General features: G+C 48.3%; 1 protein-coding gene across 4 annotated transcripts in view; it reads right to left on the bottom strand.

The window, feature by feature from the left end:
- Positions 1–20,173, bottom strand: part of DLG2 (discs large MAGUK scaffold protein 2) — a 1,239,761-nt gene that overhangs the window by 540,924 nt on the left and 678,664 nt on the right. For all 4 annotated transcript variants that reach the window (XM_088479798.1, XM_088479797.1, XM_088479799.1 and 1 more), the window contains one exon: positions 550–719. In XM_088479798.1, the coding sequence (XP_088335924.1) occupies positions 550–719 (170 nt within the window). The remainder of the gene's footprint in view (positions 1–549; positions 720–20,173) is intronic.

The following is a 20,173-nucleotide window of genomic DNA, read 5'->3' as shown; positions in this document are numbered from 1 at the left end:
AGATATGTTGCCGTAGAAAACATATATTTACAGAAACTTTACCGCTGACCTTCTGATGAAAAAGATCGGAGTTTAAATAATGAATTGACATAAAATAACATAAATATATCACTATACTAATTAGACCCAGGAGCATACAGTTGGGAAGGCAATGCTAGAGACAGGATCAGATGTCTTCCAGCTGAAGTTTGTATGTCTGGAGAAGGGGCATAAAGTTTGCCTTCCTAACACGGTCTGCCAGCAACGTTTGCTTCCCAGAGCGACACAATTAATGTAGGCTGACAGCTTCACACATAGTTGTCACTCTTAAAGCCTATAAGATTGGATGTACTGTAATAGCAATGCAAAAATTCTAAAGCAATGTCATAGTACTCACATTTATTTATTCGAAAAAATAATAATTATCGTGACTGGAAAATAAATTAGAACCATTTGACTTTTGTTGGGCTCATTGATAATAATGTGCAATAGAAGCCATTTGCGTTACTATGCTTATTGTGTTTTGCATTACGTGGCTCTTGTATAGAAATCGAAGACGAAAAACTCTACCTTTTGGCCCTTTGAATAGTTTGATTTCTACAACAGTTTCAAGGATGGGTCTTCTTCTGCGTACGTACAGGCGGACAATAGAACCGGCTTCTTTCAGAGCTTCTACCGCTCTGCTGTGCGACACTTCGGATACATCCACGTCATTCACTCTGAGAATACAGTCGTTGACCCTGGAACAAATCACAAATCAGACATCTCACAAAGGCTTTCAATGGGGAGATGAAGGTCCTTGCTGTTGTGTACGGTTGACATTTCGCAACATACATTTTATAACATATAAACGCTAAATTGAATATTGAGAAAATTGAGAAGATTATCAGGGGATAAATTGGGCAGGAACGGGGTGGAACTGAGGAGCTCATTCAGACCCGCTGGCTAAGATGCGTCCTCTCGCTGCTGCCGATGGTAGGCAGTGTGTATGCAGTGTGAGCATGTGTATACCTTAGCGAAAGTTCACAATGCGTTTGCTCGCTGCGCATAGACAGCCCAGCATTGTGAGTGACAGTAGAAGCCGTTTGTAGGTGGTAACAGGGGCTGGCCATTAAAAACGGGGGAGTGGAGGTGCAAACGCAGGCGTGCCTGAGCATCTCAACGGCGTTTTAGAGGTGTGCATAATAATAGTACACGTCACCTGGCTTGTTTTGCACTGAAGTGCTCGCAGTGCTTGCGGTAGGATATGGTCAACCTCAAGCGCTGCGATCGCTTCCGCTGTTACCCGATGTACCGATGGTTTCATACACTTCCTGGACATGACGTGCACAAGTGGGCATCTTAAGACAGGCAGGTGGGTGTCTGCATACACTCTCTAAGAAATACTGGGTGTCCTAATGCATTGCTGTGCGGTAGCACTGCCTACGCAATTTGCATACACATCGTGCGAGCGCATCTAGCGAGCGGCTCTGAATCAGCTCCTGAGTTCCGTCACCTCTACAGGTAGGTGGAACTAGTTCCACCTCCACCAAGTCCCTGCACAGAAGTACCACTCACTATCTGCCTAGGGAGGCTCAATATCTTCAGAGAAACCAGCATGGAGGTAAGGAAAGAATCAGAGGAAGGTAACACATAGTGGTTGCAAAAAAACATTGGGCATCCAAGTGACAAGTTTGTGAGGACCCCATGAAAAAACTCAGAGGCACGGCAGAAAAATAACACTGATGATATAGAACTTTCTTTTTTCCGTTTTAAGTGATCTAACATTGTAGTCTCAGCTGATGGCAGGAGTACTAAAAAAACCATCTAAAATGTATTTCACTGTATTATAGTGCTGCATACTCTATTGCTAACATTCTGCACATATTATCATTTTTACTAAAGCATGTTCACTTTATAAACTATCCTTGTACAAGGCTTTACGGAGGTAAGTCAACCTGGAGGTCAAGAAATTAGGGTACACCGGGCATTTTCACATCTTGGCGGAAATGAACATGGCTCATTCAGATTTATACCCCCTCCCTCCTCTATATGTAAAAGCAATAAATATGCTGTAAACAAGATTTGACAACAATGACACAAGAATAGAGTGAACTGTACATATATATTCTCCCATATTTCAATTTAGGAAAACTGTAAAAATTGACAATAAAATTATAGCCCATGGATGCTTTCCTCTACAGGGAACAAGGGACGGAGTTTTTCCTGCTGTTATCAGGGTGTGATGTATAGGGCCAGAGATTCTAGAGTTTTCAAGTACCTTTGGGACTACTAGTACCTCCAGGTCGAGAAGCACTGATCTACACTCAGTTGCACACAGATAAGCAAATGTCACATATCAAATTAAGCAGCACAGTCTTCTGGCGCGTCCTAGCCGCATCGCTTTGCGACTAATATGCATTTTCGGGGCTGGTAAGACTCAAAAAAGACGCTCTGTGCCAGCAGAGTCACACAGGACCTGGCGGCTCAGTCACGCCAAATGCCATATTAAAGATAGATGCATGAGGACACATCTATCATAAATTAGGTATTCAGGGCCTAATTCAGACCCGCTCGCGAGCGCTGAGCGCTCGCAAGCGGGTCGATGGTGCCCTAATGCGCACGCGCACGACGGAGGGAGCTCCGTCGTGCGCATGCGCGAGACCCGCATAGCGACAGCCAAGCTGTCGCTATGGGTCTCGCACCAAAGGGGGCGTGCAGTCGATGGTGAGTGACAGCTCGCCCCCTTTGGTGGGCGTGCCGGGGGCGTTGCTGCCCAGACGGAGGCATTCCCATGGGAACGCCTACCGTCTGGGTCCGGCCCCACTGACGTCACAAGTGACGTCAGTGGGAGTGCTTTTGGCTCTGATAGAGCCAAAAGCACTCCTGGGCTTGCGGCAGCGAGACCCTAGCGCAGGGTCTCGTCGCAAGCCCAATGGTCGCGATAGTCATGACCATCGCAACCATCTTTTTGGCCGCTCGCATAAGCTGTGGGTGGTCACCCACAGCTATGCGAGCGGCCAGGAGGCCGCTTCATTTTTAGGTAGGAGGGCCCTGATTCAGAGCAAGCGCTCTGGTCAGAGCGTCCGGCTCTGAATCAGGCCCTCAGGTCAAAGATATAATTCTTAGTCTACCTCTATACTTTTAGTGGCCCTTTAACTAATTGACATGCAATCTTGACTTGCAGCTCTCAGCCCTCTTCGTGCTCTTTTAGAAACTCTGGGCCTAATTCAGAGCCGCTCGTAAGCGGCCGCTCGTTCGCTCCGAGCGATGTTCACACATCTGCGCATGCGTATGGGTCGTAATGCGCATGCGCCAACCAGTCATTGCGGTCGGAAATCGAGCGCTCGCAAAATAGCGAGTGCCTGCTAATTTGAGTGACAGGATGAGGCGTTTGTGGGTGGTAACAGGGGAAGGTGCTTGAAAACGGGGAGTGATGATCCGAATGCAGGCGTGCCAAACAGTCAAAATGGGCATTTTAAGGGTGTGCATAATTAACAAAGCAGCGTCATCGACAACGTCACTTGGTTGTTTCTTAGCCTGAACTGTTCGCATGATTGCGGTAGGAAAATCCTACCACAAGCACTGCGAGCAGTTCATACACCGTTCGATGTACTCGATTAATCAAATAAATAGCGGAGATGCCGTAGGATGCGAGCGGCCAGGGGGCGTCTTTACAAAATAGCGAGCGCATGTTTCGTTCGCTCGCTCAAACATAGAGGCGTCAACAGACCGCAAAAAGCGAGCGCTCAATTAAAATAGCCGGCCCCTTTTTCTGAACGAGTGAGCACAAATAGCGTCCGGCTCTGAATCAGGCACTCTGTTCCAAGAGTGTCACAAGCAGGGCAAGGAAATAAAAGATAAATCTCTTTTTCCAAGCTGAACTCTTTGTCACCAATCTGAGATGTTCTCAAATATGTATTTTAAGTACAATGATTTACAATTTCCAAATTAAGATCTCACTGACATCTTGTGATCTTCTTATAGTTTAGGGATGCGAAGGCTCGGATAGGTTCGAATTTTCCCGCCAAGTTCTGATTTTTTCTGCCAAAAATCGGGCCTCAGAAAGAGGCAAAACGTCATCTTTCATGGACAAACATCATCATTCCTGGACAAAAGTCCATGGAAGATGATGTTTGTCCATGAAAGATGAAGTTTTGCCTCTTTCTGAGACCAGATTTTTGGCGGGAAAAACCCAAACTTGGTGGGAAAATTCGAACCTATCCGAGCCTTCGCATCCCTAAACTATAAGAAGATCACAAGATGCCAGTTTGGACCTCACAAGAATATTGTACTTTGTCTTCTTTGTGTTTTTTTTTTGGCTTTACCTGTAATTCCTATTATATATCTCTATTTTTGACAAATTATTTAGTTATATTTTATGAAACTTTCGTTCATATAACTTTTATGCATGCTCTACTTCAGGGTTGGCCAAACTAGGTCCTCGAGATCTACCAACAGTTCATGTTTTCCAGATCACCCAGCAGGTGCACAGGTGTATTCATTACTCACTGACACAGTTTGAAAGATCCACAGGTGGAGCTAATTATTTCACTTGTGATTCTGTGAGGAGACCTGGAAAACGTGAACTGTTGGTAGATTTCGAGGACCGAGTTTGGCCACCCCTGGTCTACATCAACTTGTCTTTTGTTCTAACATGTATTAAATAAGATTGACCCGGAACCCTCGGCATGGGCTTTTGATAAAGGTATATTAGTACAGAAGTTAGATGATGCCTGTAAGAAGCAAGGGCCTGATTCAGCATGAATCGCTATTTTGCAACAGCGTACGCAGAGCGATCGATGGTGCGTACTGCACATGTGTATGCAGCGCAGTGCGCGTGCATGCGGTAGCATTGCAATAGTTATGCGATCACTCAAGCAAAATGAAATCCAGCGCAGAGTGAGCGATAGGCTGTGAGCACTTGTGGGTGGTGACAGGGGAGTGGTTACAGAAACGCAGGCGTATGTCCGTTTGAACGCCATTGTATGGGCGTGCATAAATTAGCCACTGAGATGGTGTACGCAGTCTGAGTACTTACTGCTTTCAGCAAGACTTGCAGTTTCTGTGGCAGGTCAGAGCTGCTGTAATTCTGCGTGAGGGGCCGATGTTACTCGATTTTCCCGATGTATACGCAGAACTGCAAAGTATTACGGATGTGAGATAGCGGTAGTGGGCATCTCTATGCTGGCTGTGCGACGGCTTTGCGATTACACTCATTAGCATATTTTCGCAGCAGACCCCCGTGTGTAATCGCTGCTGCGATCGCAATATCGATCTATGCTGAATAAGGCCCCAAGTCCACATATTGGGCTCTATTTATTAACATTATTTTTACTAAAATAAAGTGAAAAAGGGTGTTTTCACACCCTTTTCACATTATTTTAGTTTCACCTGTAGTTATTACAGGGCAATTGGAGTAGAATTAGTAAAATTCTACTCCAACCCCCAGTATCACTTATTTTTAGTAAAGCAGATCGCATTTCCCATAATTGTAATGGGAAATGTGATCCGACCATAGTTACTAAAAATAAATTGTAAAAAAATACCGGGGGAAGCCCTGTGATAATAACGCCACCTGGAGGTGGCGTTATCCAGGGTCTCCCCCGGTTACCGGGCTCCCACTCTGGGGAGAGCAGAGGCGGGAGCCGGTACCATTAATCAGCTGTGTGGTCTAAGCAGACCGCAAGCTGATAACTAAAAAAAAGAAAAAAAAAATTAAACATTTTTTTTTTTACTTACCTAACTCCAGGGACCGGTGATCGGGCCTCCGGTGATGGCTCCTCTCCGGTCAGCTAGTCTCCCACAGTACACTGGGGCCTGGTCATCAGGTGATCGGGCCCCAGTGCAGTATGGGAGATCACCTGATCGGGAAGCCCGGAGAAGATCACCGGAGGCCAGGAGGATGCAGGTAAGTGTAATGAAGGGAGGGGGGGTCGCGGGGGTCCGCGACCGCGGGGGGGAGGGGCTTAGCGCCGGGGGGCGGGGCTTAGCGTCAGTGGGGGGGTAGTAGCGGTGGTCGGTCGGCGCTTGCGCGGGCTCTTAGTCGCGGTATTTTTTCTGAAAATACCGCGACTAGAGTGCGGATGGGATCCGCAGGGACAGAGCTTTATCGCAAGCTCTGTCCCTGCAAGGGATTTATAGTAAATCCCTGTGATATTGCCTGAATTCGCAATGCGAATTCACTCGGTAATATCACACTACAATCCGCATTCAATATGCGGATTGTAGTAAATAGAGCCCATTGTAACTAGATGTTTTTATACTTTGGCATTGTGATCATATCAAAATATCAAATGTCGACAATCAAAATATAGGAAACTGCACACACAGTAGTTTAACCTGCAGTCAAAATGTAGGCATGTTGATATTTTGACTGTCGACATTGGGGGTCATTCAGACACACTCGCGAGCGGCAGTACGCTCGCAAGTGGGTCGATGTTCCCCACTGCGCATGCGCACGACGGAGGGAGCTCCGTCGTGCGCATGCGCGAGACCCGGCGAGCGACGGGCTTTCCATCGCTCGGGGTCTCGTACCAAAGGGGGCGTGCTGTCGATGTTGGTGGGCGTGCTGGGTGGGCGTGCCGGGGGCGTGCCTGCCAGACGGAGGCGTTCCCATGGGAACGCCTACCGTCTGAAGCCGGCCCCACTGACATCACTAGTGATGTCAGTGGGAGTGATTTTGGCTCTGATAGAGCCAAAATCACTCCTGGCCTTGCGGCTGGGAAACCCGACCGCAGGGTTTCCTTCGCAAGTCCGATAGTCGCGATGGTCAAGACCATCGCGACCATCTTTTTGCACGCTCGTATATGCTGTGGGTGGTGACCCACAGCTATACGAGCGTCCAGGACGACGCTCCATTTTAATGGAGGAGGGCCCTGATTCAGAGCGAGCGCTCTGGTCAGAGCGTCCGGATCTGAATCAGGGCCATTGTTACCATATCAAAATATAGACATGGTCAAAATGTGGACAATTATAATATAGGCAGGTCTATTTTATTATTATTATTCTTTATTTATACGGCACCACAAGGGGTCCGCAGCGCCTTACATAGTACAGAAACAGAAACAGTATAATCAAAGCAAGAAAAAAGTTACTTACAGTACAGAACATTGCACGACATGGACGAGGTGTATAAACATTGCTGTATCAGTAATCTTAATACCCAAATCTGGCCCCCAACAACACTGAACAAGTGCACAAACTTCCCTTTACTAAATATCAGCGGGACACTGCTTATCCACACGATTTTGCATATTCAATAAGTTGGTCACCTATACGTGCAGCCGCTCTCCAAAAGTTTTTAAATATTTGTTCATAATCCATAACTCAGGGCCTGAGTTTGGCCACTGCGCATGCGCACGCTGGAGCCGGCTCCGACGTGCGCATGCGCGAGATCCGGCTAGCGACGGGCGCTCCGTCGCTACGGGTCTCGCACCAAAGCGGGGCAGCTGTCGATTTTGGTTGACAGCTTGTCCAGTTTTGGAGGCGGGCAGGGGGGGTGGCTGGCCAAACGGAGGCGTTCCCGAAGGAACGCCTGCCGTTTGGGGGCAGCCCCACTGACATCACGAGCAGGAAGCTCACTGGGGCTTGCGGGAACGAGACCCTACCACAAGGGTCTCGTCGCAAGCCCAGAAGGTCGCGACCATCGCAACCATCACCTGGCCGCTCGCAATAGCTGTGGGTGGTCACCAACAGCTAAGCGAGCGGCCAGGAGGCCGCACAAAAAAAAAAAAAAAAACGCCATGATTCAGACCCGTTCGCTAGCAAGCGTTCGCTCGTAGCTGACAATATTTTGCAATGTTCGCATGCGTATGCATCGCAGTGCGCGAACTAATCCGAGCGACCGGGAAGCGTACGCTCGCCCAGCATAGATAGCCCAGCTGAATGAGTGACAGGTCAAGCCACTAGAAACGGGGGAGTGGAGGTGTGAACGCAGGCGTGCCTGAGCATCCTAACGCCGTTTCAGAGGCGTACATTATTAACAGGCAGCGTCATTGTACACGTCACCTGGTTGAATTATACACTGAAGTGCTCACAGTGCTTGCGGTAGGGTATAGTCAACCTCAAGCGCTGCGTTAGCTTCCGATGGTACCCGATGTACTGATGGCTGCATACACTTCCTGGAGATGACGTGCGCTAGTGGGCGTCTTAAAACAGGCTGGTGGGCGTCTGCATACAGAGGGTGATCGCACGGCAAGACATAGTTGGCGTGCTTATGGCTTGCCGTGCGATCGCCTGCCTTGCCGCACTTAGCTGAATTTGCATACGCTGGGTGAGAGTGAGCACATCTAACGAACGGGTCTGAATTGGGCCCTGAGATCCAAAGGTGGGGAGCAGCATGGGCAAAATTTTGGAGGCAGAAGGAGGAGGAAGTAACCAGTCGCGAGAGAGGCGGCATTTGTGGTGGGAGATGGGAGGGCAGGAGTATATTTTGACTGTTGACATTTTGACCATATCAATATGTCGATAATCAAAATGTCCACATTTAAATTATAGGTAACTGTACCAGGGCCGCAACTAGGGGGGGCTAGAGGTGCACGTGCACCGGGTGCCGGTATGCAGGGGGTGAAAAAGGGATGACTCACGGTGGCATGGGGGCTGGAGAGTCAGAAAATGGCCATCCAAAAATGGCCACCGCCAAGGAGGAGACAGATGCTAGAGGTCCTACTGGACCTCTGGTGTCTGTTAGGCCAGCGCAAGTGCTGGGAGAAGATGCTGAAAGCTGCATCTTCTCCCGTGAACCCCCTGGCAACGAGCATAAACCCCATAGTAACGAGCATGAAACCCCCTGGCAACGAGCATGTAACCCCCTGGCAACGAGCATGTAACCCCATGGCAACGAGCATGAAATCCCCTGGCAACGAGCATAAAACGCCTGACAATGAGCAGGTAATTTTAAAGTAGTTAGAAGCCTTACTCTGGGGCATAAAATGGTGTCGTGCAAATATGTAAGTGGCACTTTGGTAATAGGCATTACAGTGTGTGGCATAATGTGTAATGGACATTATGGTGTGTGGAATAATATAAGTCACTATACCAGGGACGTTTGACTAGTGCACTGCCTTATGGAGGAGCAAGGACAAAATCCAGGTACGAGAAAGGAGGGGGGTCACAAAATTGCTAGCTTGCCCCGGGTGACAGATATCCTAGTTTCGGCCCTGACTGTACATAGTTTAGCCTGCAGTGCAGTTAAACTATGGGCAGGTCTACATGCTTTGCTTGTCATTCATTTATCGCAACTATGAAGGGGATTAGTGCTTCTGTGATGGGGCTTTATATAGGCTGTGTGGTATAATGAGGGTGCAGTTAGTGCAAAGTTCTCCAGCGGTGGCGGGGGGGGGGGGATTGACAATGATTTTTATTATGTGACATTGATGTGACATTTAGGGAACTATGTATGGCTGACATGATAGGATCAGTGTTTGGACGTGTGCAGTGCACTTCCCTCAGTAGACAAACAGTGGCACTCAAGCTGCTGTGTAACCACACATGCCAGCATGCCCTGCCACCATTTTAGCATTCCCTAAGAGCAAATCTGTGGCAGGGCATATTGGAATGTGTAGTTCTACAGCAGCTGCACTGCCACAGGTCATCCTACCCCTGTTCTACAGACATTTTGATATGACTAGGCATATGAGAGTGTGGCTGACATGACAGGATTACTGGTTGCACATGTGCAGTGCTTTTACCTCAGTCGGACACTGTCTTGGTACATTTATCCATTACGAATGGTCATCTTCTATGGAGACATTATGGCTGTCCGCATTTTGACTGTCGACATTTATTTTTTCATTGACGACAGTTTGATTGCCTCTACATTTTAATTGTGGCCCTCATGACCCTGTTGACCTCATGTCCATGTCAACCTTTTGGTAATCTACATTTTGACCATGTCGATATTATGACAGTCGAAGTTGTAGGCGTTGACCTTGTGATTGTTTACATTTTCATTGTCAATATTTTGACCACATCCCTATAGCAGCAGTGTTTGTGGTTTGCCGTTTTTCGTTTTCACTCTTTTGGATTTAATATATTTTATTTTGTCTTTGCCATTTGTCTTTCATTTCCAGTTTTGTTTGTTTACGCTTATTCAAGTGTTAGAAGCTCAAAGAGCTTTTTAGGATATCACTAAGGATACAAATAAAAATACAATAGAACCAAGATATGGGACACACAGTATGGGGTTAACAAAATTTCTATTTCTATTACGGAAGAATAGTCCATGACCAGCGTCGGGATCTGAGTCAGTCAACTGAAGGGAAAAACTCTCTGTAGCTTTGGGCGCAGTGTGACACTAATTTACGATGAACACATGTGACTATAAAGTTCAGCAGCGTTGAAGCCCAGCTGAGCTCCGCTAAACTGGGTTCTGTTCTTCTGGTTTTCAACTAAACATCTGTTTATTTCTCTCTTCTTTTGTGATATTTGTTGTGTCATATTTTTTTTTTTAAAAGCAAAATTCCATTTTGAAATAATATTATAATATACACACAGTACAGTACAGCTTCCACTTTGTTATGTTTGCTGTTTTGAGAGGCATAGATGGAACCAGCATTTAGAGGGCATGCTGATTCCTATAGTGCTAATGGGAGGTCCCAGGGGTGACTCCCAGGTAAGCTGGCTCTCAATTTGGATGTATTTCTGTATGTGCCTTTACCATGAGGCCTAACAATAGACAATTACAAGGTCCAGAGTGGATACTGTTATCATGCATTGTAGGGACCACCAGTATTAGAGAAGCCATGAAGTTGGCCTGGTGGCGGAAACACTGCTGGAGTTCTGGGCCCCTGAGACTACTACCACGCTGGGAGCCCGTCAACAACACGTGCCGCTGGCCGGGACCGACATGGCGGCGCCCAGTGTCCGAAGCCGGCGGGAACGACACCAGAGCTCCAGGCCCCTGAGAGCAGATCCCCGCTGGGAGCCCATCAATACCGAACTCTGAGGGCCTCCAGGCCAGGACCCCCGCCAGGACACAGCAGCACGGCCCCAAGGGAAAGGATGGTTCCAGTCCCACCTATACTACTCACACTAATACACCCTCACACTACCCTACTCCCACCTATACTACCCACACTAATACACCCTCACACCTACCCTACTCCCACCTATACTACCTACACTAATACACCCTATCCCTACTCCCACCTATACTACCCACACTAATACACCCTCACACCTACCCTACCCCCACCTATACTACCTACACTAATACACCCTAACCCTACTCCCACCTATACTACCCACACTAATACACCCTCACACCTACCCTACTCCCACCTATACTACCTACACTAATACACCCTCACACCTACCCTACTCCCACCTAAACTACCCACACTAATACACCCTCACACCTACCCTACTCCCACCTATACTACTCACACTAATACACCCTCACACTACCCTACTCCCACCTATACTACCCACACTAACACACCCTCACACCTACCCTACTCCCACCTATACTACCTACACTAATACACCCTAACCCTACTCCCACCTATACTACCCACACTAATACACCCTCACACCTACCCTACTCCCACCTATACTACCTACACTGATACACCGTCACCCAACCCTACTCCCACCTATACTACCCACACTAATATACCCTCACACCTACCCTACTCCCACCTATACTACCTACACTAATACACCCTAACCCTACTCCCACCTATACTACCCACACTAATACACCCTCACACCTACCCTACTCCCACCTATACTACCTACACTAATACACCCTCACACCTACCCTACTCCCACCTAAACTACCCACACTAATACACCCTCACACCTACCCTACTCCCACCTATACTACCCACACTAATACACCCTCACACCTTCCCTACTCCCACCTATACTACCCACACTAATACACCCTCACACCTACCTTACTCCCACCTATACTCCCCACACTAATACACCTTCACGCCTACCCTACGCCCACCTATACTACCCACACTAATACACCCTCACCCTACCCTACTCCCACCTATACTACCCACACTAATACACCCTCACACCTACCCTACTCCCACCTATACTACCCACACTAATACACCCTAACCCTACTCCCACCTATACTACCCACACTAATACACCCTCACACCTACCCTACTCCCACCTATACTACCTACACTATTACACCCTAACCCTACTCCCACCAATACTACCCATACTAATACACCCTCACACCAACCTTACTCCCACCTATACTACCCACACTAATACACCCTCACACCTACCCTACTCCCACCTATACTACCCACACTAATACACCCTCACACCTACCCTACTCCCACCTATACTACCCACACTAATACACCCTCACACCTACCCTACTCCCACCTATACTACCCACACTAATGCACCCTCACACCTACCCTACCCCCACCTATACTACACACACTAATACACCCTCACACATACCCTACTCCCACCTATACTACCCACACTAATACACCCTCACACCTACCTTACTCCCACCTATACTACACACACTAATACACCCTCACACCTACCTTACTCCCACCTATACTACTCACACTAATACACCCTCACACGTACCCTACTCCCACCTATACTACCCACACTAATACACCTTCACACCTACCCTATGTCACACGCCGCACTAGAGACCCCAGGATCAGACCCCGTCACTTACCTTTGCGGACGCTGGCCCGCGGTGTCTCCCGGCTTCCGCGTGCGCTGTTTCCTCTTCATCCTCTGATGGGTCCCGCCGCTGTTCTGCTTCCACGCCAGCTCCCGCTGACTGCTTGGCTCCCACTGCGCACGTCCAGGTAGCGCTCTCCTCCGGGCCATGGGCGCGGCCATATTGGATTTGCCCATGTGACTCCACTGCCACCAATGAGCAGGCTTCTCCTTTTCTCTCAGCCTACCAGCACCCAGCGTCCACTATAAAAGGACCCTCACTACTTACACAAGTTGCCAGTGCATCAACTCCCTTAGTGTAAACTGAGTGAACCCACTGCGCTCTGTTGGGCTACCCAGCAGCTCCAAGTAGCTTCCAGGCTACCACCTTCTCCACACGACTATCCAGCCGCTCCAAGTAGCTTCCAGGCTACCGCTTTCTCCACACGGCTATCCAGCCGCTCCAAGTAGCTTCCAGGCTACCACCATCTCCACATGGCAATCCAGCCGCTCCAAGTAGCTTCCAGGCTACCGCCTTCTCCACACGGCTATCCAGCTGCTCCAAGTAGCTTCCACGCTACCGCCTTCTCCACACGGCTATCCAGCCGCTCCAAGTAGCTTCCAGACTACCGCCTTCTCCTCACGGCTATCCAGCCGCCCCAGGCAACTACCACACTACCATCACCATACGGCTTTCAGCCGCACCACCCAAATCCTCTATCAGTCTACTGCACCCTCTCATGCGGAGAAACTTTATCAAGCCAAGTCTCCTCCAGCGAGCATCTGAGCCAAGTAATACAGGTCCAAGGCCCAGTACGGGAACACAGCCTCAAAGTCCCACGATTGTGACAGTTTGCACTGGCCAGATGGACTCAGCAAGTGGTCAAGGATCTGGGGTAGATACATCTCAAGATGTGCTATCTTGTCTGGAAAGACAGGAGACCTCTCAGGCTCAGTTTATCCAAATCATCCAGGATGTCGTCACGTTTGGACAACATTCAGTCCCTGCTGGCTCACCCTGCTCCAGCTGGCTCTCAAGTCGCCTTTCCTCCTGTGGTGTCACCTGCTCCTCTGGTACCACCTCCTGCTCGTCTTCAGTTTTCCCCTCCAAGCAAGTTTGATGGCAATCCCAAATTATGCAGAGGGTTCTTGAACCAATGCGAAATCCATTTCGAGCTTCAATCCGCCAATTTTCCGACAGCCAGAACCCGAGTGGCGTACATTATCTCTCTACTTTCTGGTCAAGCACTCGATTGGGCCTCGCCACTCTGGGAGAAGTCGGATCCTCTGCTCTCCAATTATTATGAATTCGTTGCCACATTTCGCAGGATTTTTGATGAACCTGGAAGAACCACCTCCGCATCAGCTGATATTCTACGCCTCCGTCAGGGCAGCAGGACCGTCGGCCAATATGTCATCCAGTTCCGGACTCTTGCTTCGGAGCTCAACTGGAACGAGGAAGCCCTCATCGCTGCCTTTTGGAGTGGTATTTCAGAAAGACTCAAAGACGATCTAGCTTCACATGACCTTCCAGCCAGTCTGGATAATTTCATCTCTCTCTGCAATAAGGTGGATCTTCGACACAGAGAGTGTGCCTTGGAGAGAGGCAGACTTGATTGTGGAAGGCCACGTCCAGCTTCTCGACTACCTTCTCCTCCCATGGGCGAAGAACTCATTCAGGTCAACCGCTCCCGCTTATCGACTGAGGAACGGTAGAAAAGGCAGAGACAGAATCTATGTATGTATTGCGGATCTCCTCAACATTTAGTTAAATCCTGTTCCATCCGTCCGGGAAATGCCTCCTCCTAACTTATGACAGGGAGGTCAAGTTAGGAGTTGCCATCGACTTACATAGGAAGTCTGATTCCACCGTCCAAGCTCATTTAAAGCTTCCTCGAGGTTCCAAAGCTGTATTAGCCCTTCTGGATTCTGGAGCGGCAGAGAACTTTGTCACCACGGACTTTGTCCAGAAACATCAAATTCCCATTGAAGCATTGCCTCGAGTCATCACTTTAACCGCCATCGATGGTAGTCGCATTACTAGTGGAACCATCACCCATCGTACAACACCACTTAAACTTAACATCGGGGTGCTCCATTCCGAACAACTATCCTTCTTAGTGATTCCCAAAGCCTCTCATTCTTTAGTTCTTGGATTACCCTGGCTAGAGACATTCACCACAAATTGATTGGACAACCATGCAAATAACTTCCTGGGGTTCTAATTGTTTCAAGGGCTGCCTCCAGCGAATAGTTCCTGTTCGATCTTCTGTTCTACAGAATTCTACGGACCTGCCCGAATCCTATGCTGGGCTCCTGGACATCTTCAGCAAACAGAGCGCAGATTTATTACCTCCCATAGATCTGATTCCCGGGAAGAATCCACCCAGGGGCCGAACCTACCCACTATCTCTTCCTGAGACTCAGGCCATGTCAGAATATATTAAAGAGAATCTAAGTAAATGCTTCATTCGACCTTCCACGTCTCCAGCTGTGGCTGGATTTTTCTTCGTAAAGAAAAAAGATGGTGGGCTACGTCCGTGTATCGACTACAGGGGTCTTAATGAAATAACTGTTAAGAATCGTTACCCTCTTCCCCTCATAACGGAATTGTTCGATCGAGTCAAAGGAGCCACAGTCTTCACCAAGCTCGACCTAAGAGGAGCCTATAATTTAATCCATATACGTCCAGGAGACGAATGGAAAACAGCTTTCAATACCAGGGATGGGCATTATGAATACCTCGTAATGCCCTTCGGCCTCTGTAATGCCCCGGCTGTTTTTAAGTTTTTCGTCAATGACATTTTCTGAGATCTCCTATACAAATGTGTGGTCGTCTACTTGGACGACAACTTGATTTTTTCTCCAGACCTCAAAACTCATCGTGATCAGGTGAAGGAAGTTCTTTTGAGGTTACATTCCAACCAACTCTTTTGCAAATTAGAAAAATGCCTATTTGAAGTCTCAAGTGGGGTATATCATCTCTGGAACAGGCCTTCAAATGGATCCTTCAAAATTACAAGCCATTCTTGATTGGTCTCTCCCTTCCTCCTTGAAATCCATACAAAGGTTCCTAGGCTTCGCCAACTACTATCGCAAGTTTGTAAAGGGTTTTTCGACACTGGTAGCCCCTATCACAGCCCTCACCCGCAAGGGAGCAAATCCAACTAAATGGTCTGTCGAAGCTACTTCTGCATTGCAACTTCTCAAGCAAGCATTTATCTCCGCTCCCGTCTTAAAGCAACCGGATTCTACCTGGCCATTTATCTTGGAGGTAGGCGCCTCATCCGAGGGTGTTGGTGCCGTACTCTCCCAACAGTTTGAAGAGGAGAAACTGCATCCCTGCGGTTTCTTTTCACAGAAATTCTTGCCAGGAGAGAAGAACTACGCTATCGGAGACCAAGAGCTGCTTGCCATAAAACTAGCACTCGAAGAATGGCGATATCTTCTAGAAGGGGCTCAATACCCCATCACCATATATACAGACCACAAGAATCTAGTCTGCAAATTGCTTGAATCCTCGGCAAGCCAGGTGGGCCATGTTTTTCTCCAGATTCAATTTTCAAATCTCCTGCCGTCCCGGCGCACGAAACAGTAAAGCTGATGCACTCCTCGTTCCATGTCGAGTGACTCTGACCAACCCATGGAACCGTCTCATCCAATCCTGAATCCGACTACCTTCGCTTCTACCAAACTGTCGACGATGCCCCCTGACTGGAAAACTTTCGTTACTCCTAGGCTCTGCAAGAACTTACTCCAGTGGGCTCATGCTTCTCAGTTCTTTGGTCACTTAGGTATGGACAAAACTCTCGAATTCATCCAGCGGTCCTATTGGTGGCCTTCGATGAAAGGGGATGTCAGGTCCTATGTGTCATCTTGCATCAAGTGTGCCCAGCACAAAGTACCCCGGAAGTCTCCACTTGGACAGCTTCAACCTCTAGCGATTCCATTTAAGCCATGGACCCACTTATCTATGGACTTTATCTCTGACCTACCTCCATCTCGAGGCCACAACACAGTTTGGGTTATCGTGGACCGATTTTCCAAAATGGCCCATTTCATACCTCTTACTGGGCTTCCATCTGCATCCCAACTTGCCCAGAAATTTATTGAGCAGGTCTTCAGACTTCACGGCCTTCCACAAGAGATCACCTCAAAAAGAGGAGTACAATTCGTAGCAAAATTCTGGAGGTCACTCTGCTCAGCCCTTCAAGTAAAACTCAAATTCTCTACTGCATGTCATCCTCAGACCAATGGTCAGACCGAAAGTGTCAATCAGGACCTGGAACAAAAACTGCGTACCTTTATCTCCTCCTCCCAAGATGACTGGATTGAACTTCTCCCTAGGGCCGAATTTGCCCACAACAACCATTATCACACGTCCACCAATTCAACTCCTTTTTTTTACAGTTTTTGGTCAACATCCTCGGGTACCAGATTTTCCGCTTCTTCCAACATTGGATGTACCTGCCGCTAAGATGTCTCTCCTACGGTTTTCCAACATCTGGAAGAAGGTTTGTTCCTCTCTGATTAAAACCTCAGCGCGGTACAAAAAATTTGCTGATCACAAAAGACGAGCGGTTCCAAGTCTTCGAACTGGAGAGATGGTCTGCCTCTCTACTCAAAACCTAAGACTCCGAGTTCCTTCAAAGAAATTTGCCCCACGTTACATCGGTCCAATTCCAATCATCAAAGTACTGAACCCCGTGGCCTACAAACTAAGGTTTCCTCCGTTTCTTCGCATTCCTAACTCATTCCACATTTCTCTTCTAAAACCATTGGTCCTAAACAGATTCCAGAAGGTCTTCCTAAAGCTTGTAGTGTTCAAACACAACAAGGAGAGGAGTTCGAAGTTGCCAGAATTTTAGATTCTCACTATCGATACAACCGTCTTCAGTACCTCATCGACTGGAAAAATTATGGACCCGAAGAACGAATCTGGATAAACGCTTCCGATGTCCATGCGCCCTGTTTAGTCAAGGCGTTCCACATGAAATTTCCTCATAAACCAAGGAAGTGTCCGGTGGCCTCTCATGAAGAAGGGGGTACTGTCACACGCCGCACTAGAGACCCCAGGATCAGACCCCATCACTTACCTTTGTGGACGCTGGCCCACGGTGTCTCCCGGCTCCTGCGCCGTGCGCTGCTTCCCCCTCGTCCTCTGACGGGTCCCGCCACTGTTCTGCTTCCACGCCAGCTCCCGCTGACTGCTTGGCTCCCGCTGACTGCTTGGCTCCCGCTTCGCACATCCAGGTAGCACTCTCCTCCGGCTCATGGGCGCCTCCATATTGGATTTGCCCGTGTGACTCCACTGCCACCAATGAGCAGGCTTCTCCTTTTCTCTCAGCCTACCAGCACCCAGCGTCCACTATAAAAGGACCCTCACTACTCACACAAGTTGCCAGTGCAACAACTCCCTTAGTGTAAACTGAGTGAACCTCCCCACTGCGCTCTGTTGTGCTACCCAGCCGCTCCAAGTAGCTTCCAGGCTACCGCCTTCTCCACATGGCTATCCAGCCGCTCCAAGTAGCATCCAGGCTACTGCCTTCTCCACACAGCTATCCGGCCAGGGGACACAGTGGAGATGTCTTGCGAGCCTGAGGTGGAGGATGTTGCGGAAAAGGGCGCTTTCGGTGAGCCAGCTGTCCTGCAGGTGAGTAACAGTGTACCGGGTGCTGGGGGTAAGGCAGGTAAGAAGTTGCCGGTGACGGCTGAACCTGACAGTGCCCGCCATGAACTATTTCCACCTGTAGTGATGGCAGATGGCGGAGCCAGGAACACAGAGGGCGCGGTGTTCCAGGCTCAAATGGAGGTTGTTATGGCGGACTTAAGGCTTGAGGAAGCTTTACAGAAAAGTGGCACTGGGGGGGATCTCCAGGTGAATCTGCAGTGGCAGGTGAATTACCTGTTACTGGGGAGGCTCTGGGGATTGTTCCCGAAGACGTGCAGGGCGAAAAGGTTATGGGTTCAAGGAGGTTGCCGCATGGTACTGGTTTAGGAGCGCGCATAAAGGAAAGACAATTTGCACAAGGAATGCCTGCATTAGAAAAGACTGGGCTGCCAAAGGAGCAGATTAAAGTAATAGAAACTGTTTATGGAGATAAGATGCTTGTACCAGCCAGGGCTGCAGAGGCTGCCAAAATTATTTGTGATGATGTAAGAAGGAGAGATGGTGGGGGGAGTGTGGTAACAAACGTATCAGACAAACAAACTGTTCCTGGAAGTTTATCGTATGCTAAAATGGTGACAAGATCTAATGTTTTCAATATGAATGTGAATAATGCTGGTCCACAAATGTTGGGTGCAGCAGGCCAGGTTGGAAAAAGGAGAAATTTAATCCAGTTCCGATGGGCAGGAGAGGGGGAAGTTCCTACAAAAGAGACTTTCTTAAAAATGATTTTTGGTCTGGGGTTTAAACCCTCAGATTTATATGCTTGCATACACCCGGTCAAATCTGCAGAATTTGATTTGAGTTATTTATCCTACCAGGGACTACAAGTGTTCTGGGCAAATGGCAGGCATGTAAAATGTTAAAACCATATGATATGTACAGAGTAAATTTGGTTACAAAGCATGATAAAGTGAAGGTGCATATTCTAGTGAGGAATTAATCCATTCCTGTCCAAGATATTGCGTACTGGTTGTCCAGATATTGTGATATACAGTCTGACCTAATCAAATCTGGATATACGATGGGGGTATGGGGGGGAGCTTGGGAGGCCTTGGTAAAGCTGCGTCATTCTGACAGAGGATTCATCCATGTGCCATCCGCTGCGTACATTGGCAGGGATCGAGTACAATGCTTCTACCAGGGTCAACCAAGAACCTGCTTTAAGTGCTGGGATTTTAGGCATCTGAGCAGCGAATGTAACGTGATAAAATGTTCATTGTGTAATAAGATCGGCCATGTATCAAGAGAATGTGGGGTGGTCAAATGTAATTTATGCGGGGAAGAAGGCCATCCGTATAGCAGGTGTCCTCAGGCCAGCCATAATAGTGGGCAGGAGCTTAGGCCAGAACCAAGAAGGGAGGAGGAGGTGAGACAAAAAGAACCACGAGGTGTAGATGAACGGGATGGGCATGTAAAGCATGTGCAAGGGAAACAGGTAGAGGAGGCACCTTTTCAGGAGGTAAGGAGAGGAAATAAGAAAAAGAGGAAAGGTGAAGATGTGCAAGTTGTGCTAAGCAACAAATTTGATGTATTTTCCTCTGATGAGGAGGAAGTAATGAGGAGTGGGGGTGAATTGATTTTGGTAACAGGGAAGGATAAGAAGCAAGCAAGGACAGTGACAAAGAAAGTTAATAAAATTCGAGGGGGAGAGGAAAGGAATAAAAGGAGGAGAAAGTGAGCAGATCAGGAGGAAGGTGATGGGGAGGGTTTGGAGTGTGACCCTGCTGGAACTCAGCTAGAAGAGGAAAATATGTGCAGTTTAGGGAGTGTGGTGGAGGAAGTGACTGTGATAGAGGAGCCCCAGGTTATGGAGGAGGATACGGTGGCTCAAGGAGTGTCCCAAGGCTCCTGTGTAGGGCCGTGAGGTACAGGTACCTGGTA

This window comes from Taudactylus pleione, unplaced genomic scaffold, assembly GCF_031769625.1.
Source record: "Taudactylus pleione unplaced genomic scaffold, aTauple2 ptg000245l, whole genome shotgun sequence".
Classification (NCBI taxonomy): domain Eukaryota; kingdom Metazoa; phylum Chordata; class Amphibia; order Anura; family Myobatrachidae; genus Taudactylus; species Taudactylus pleione.
Note: the sequence above shows the minus strand (reverse complement) of the source record. Positions and strands in the feature narration are given on the sequence as shown.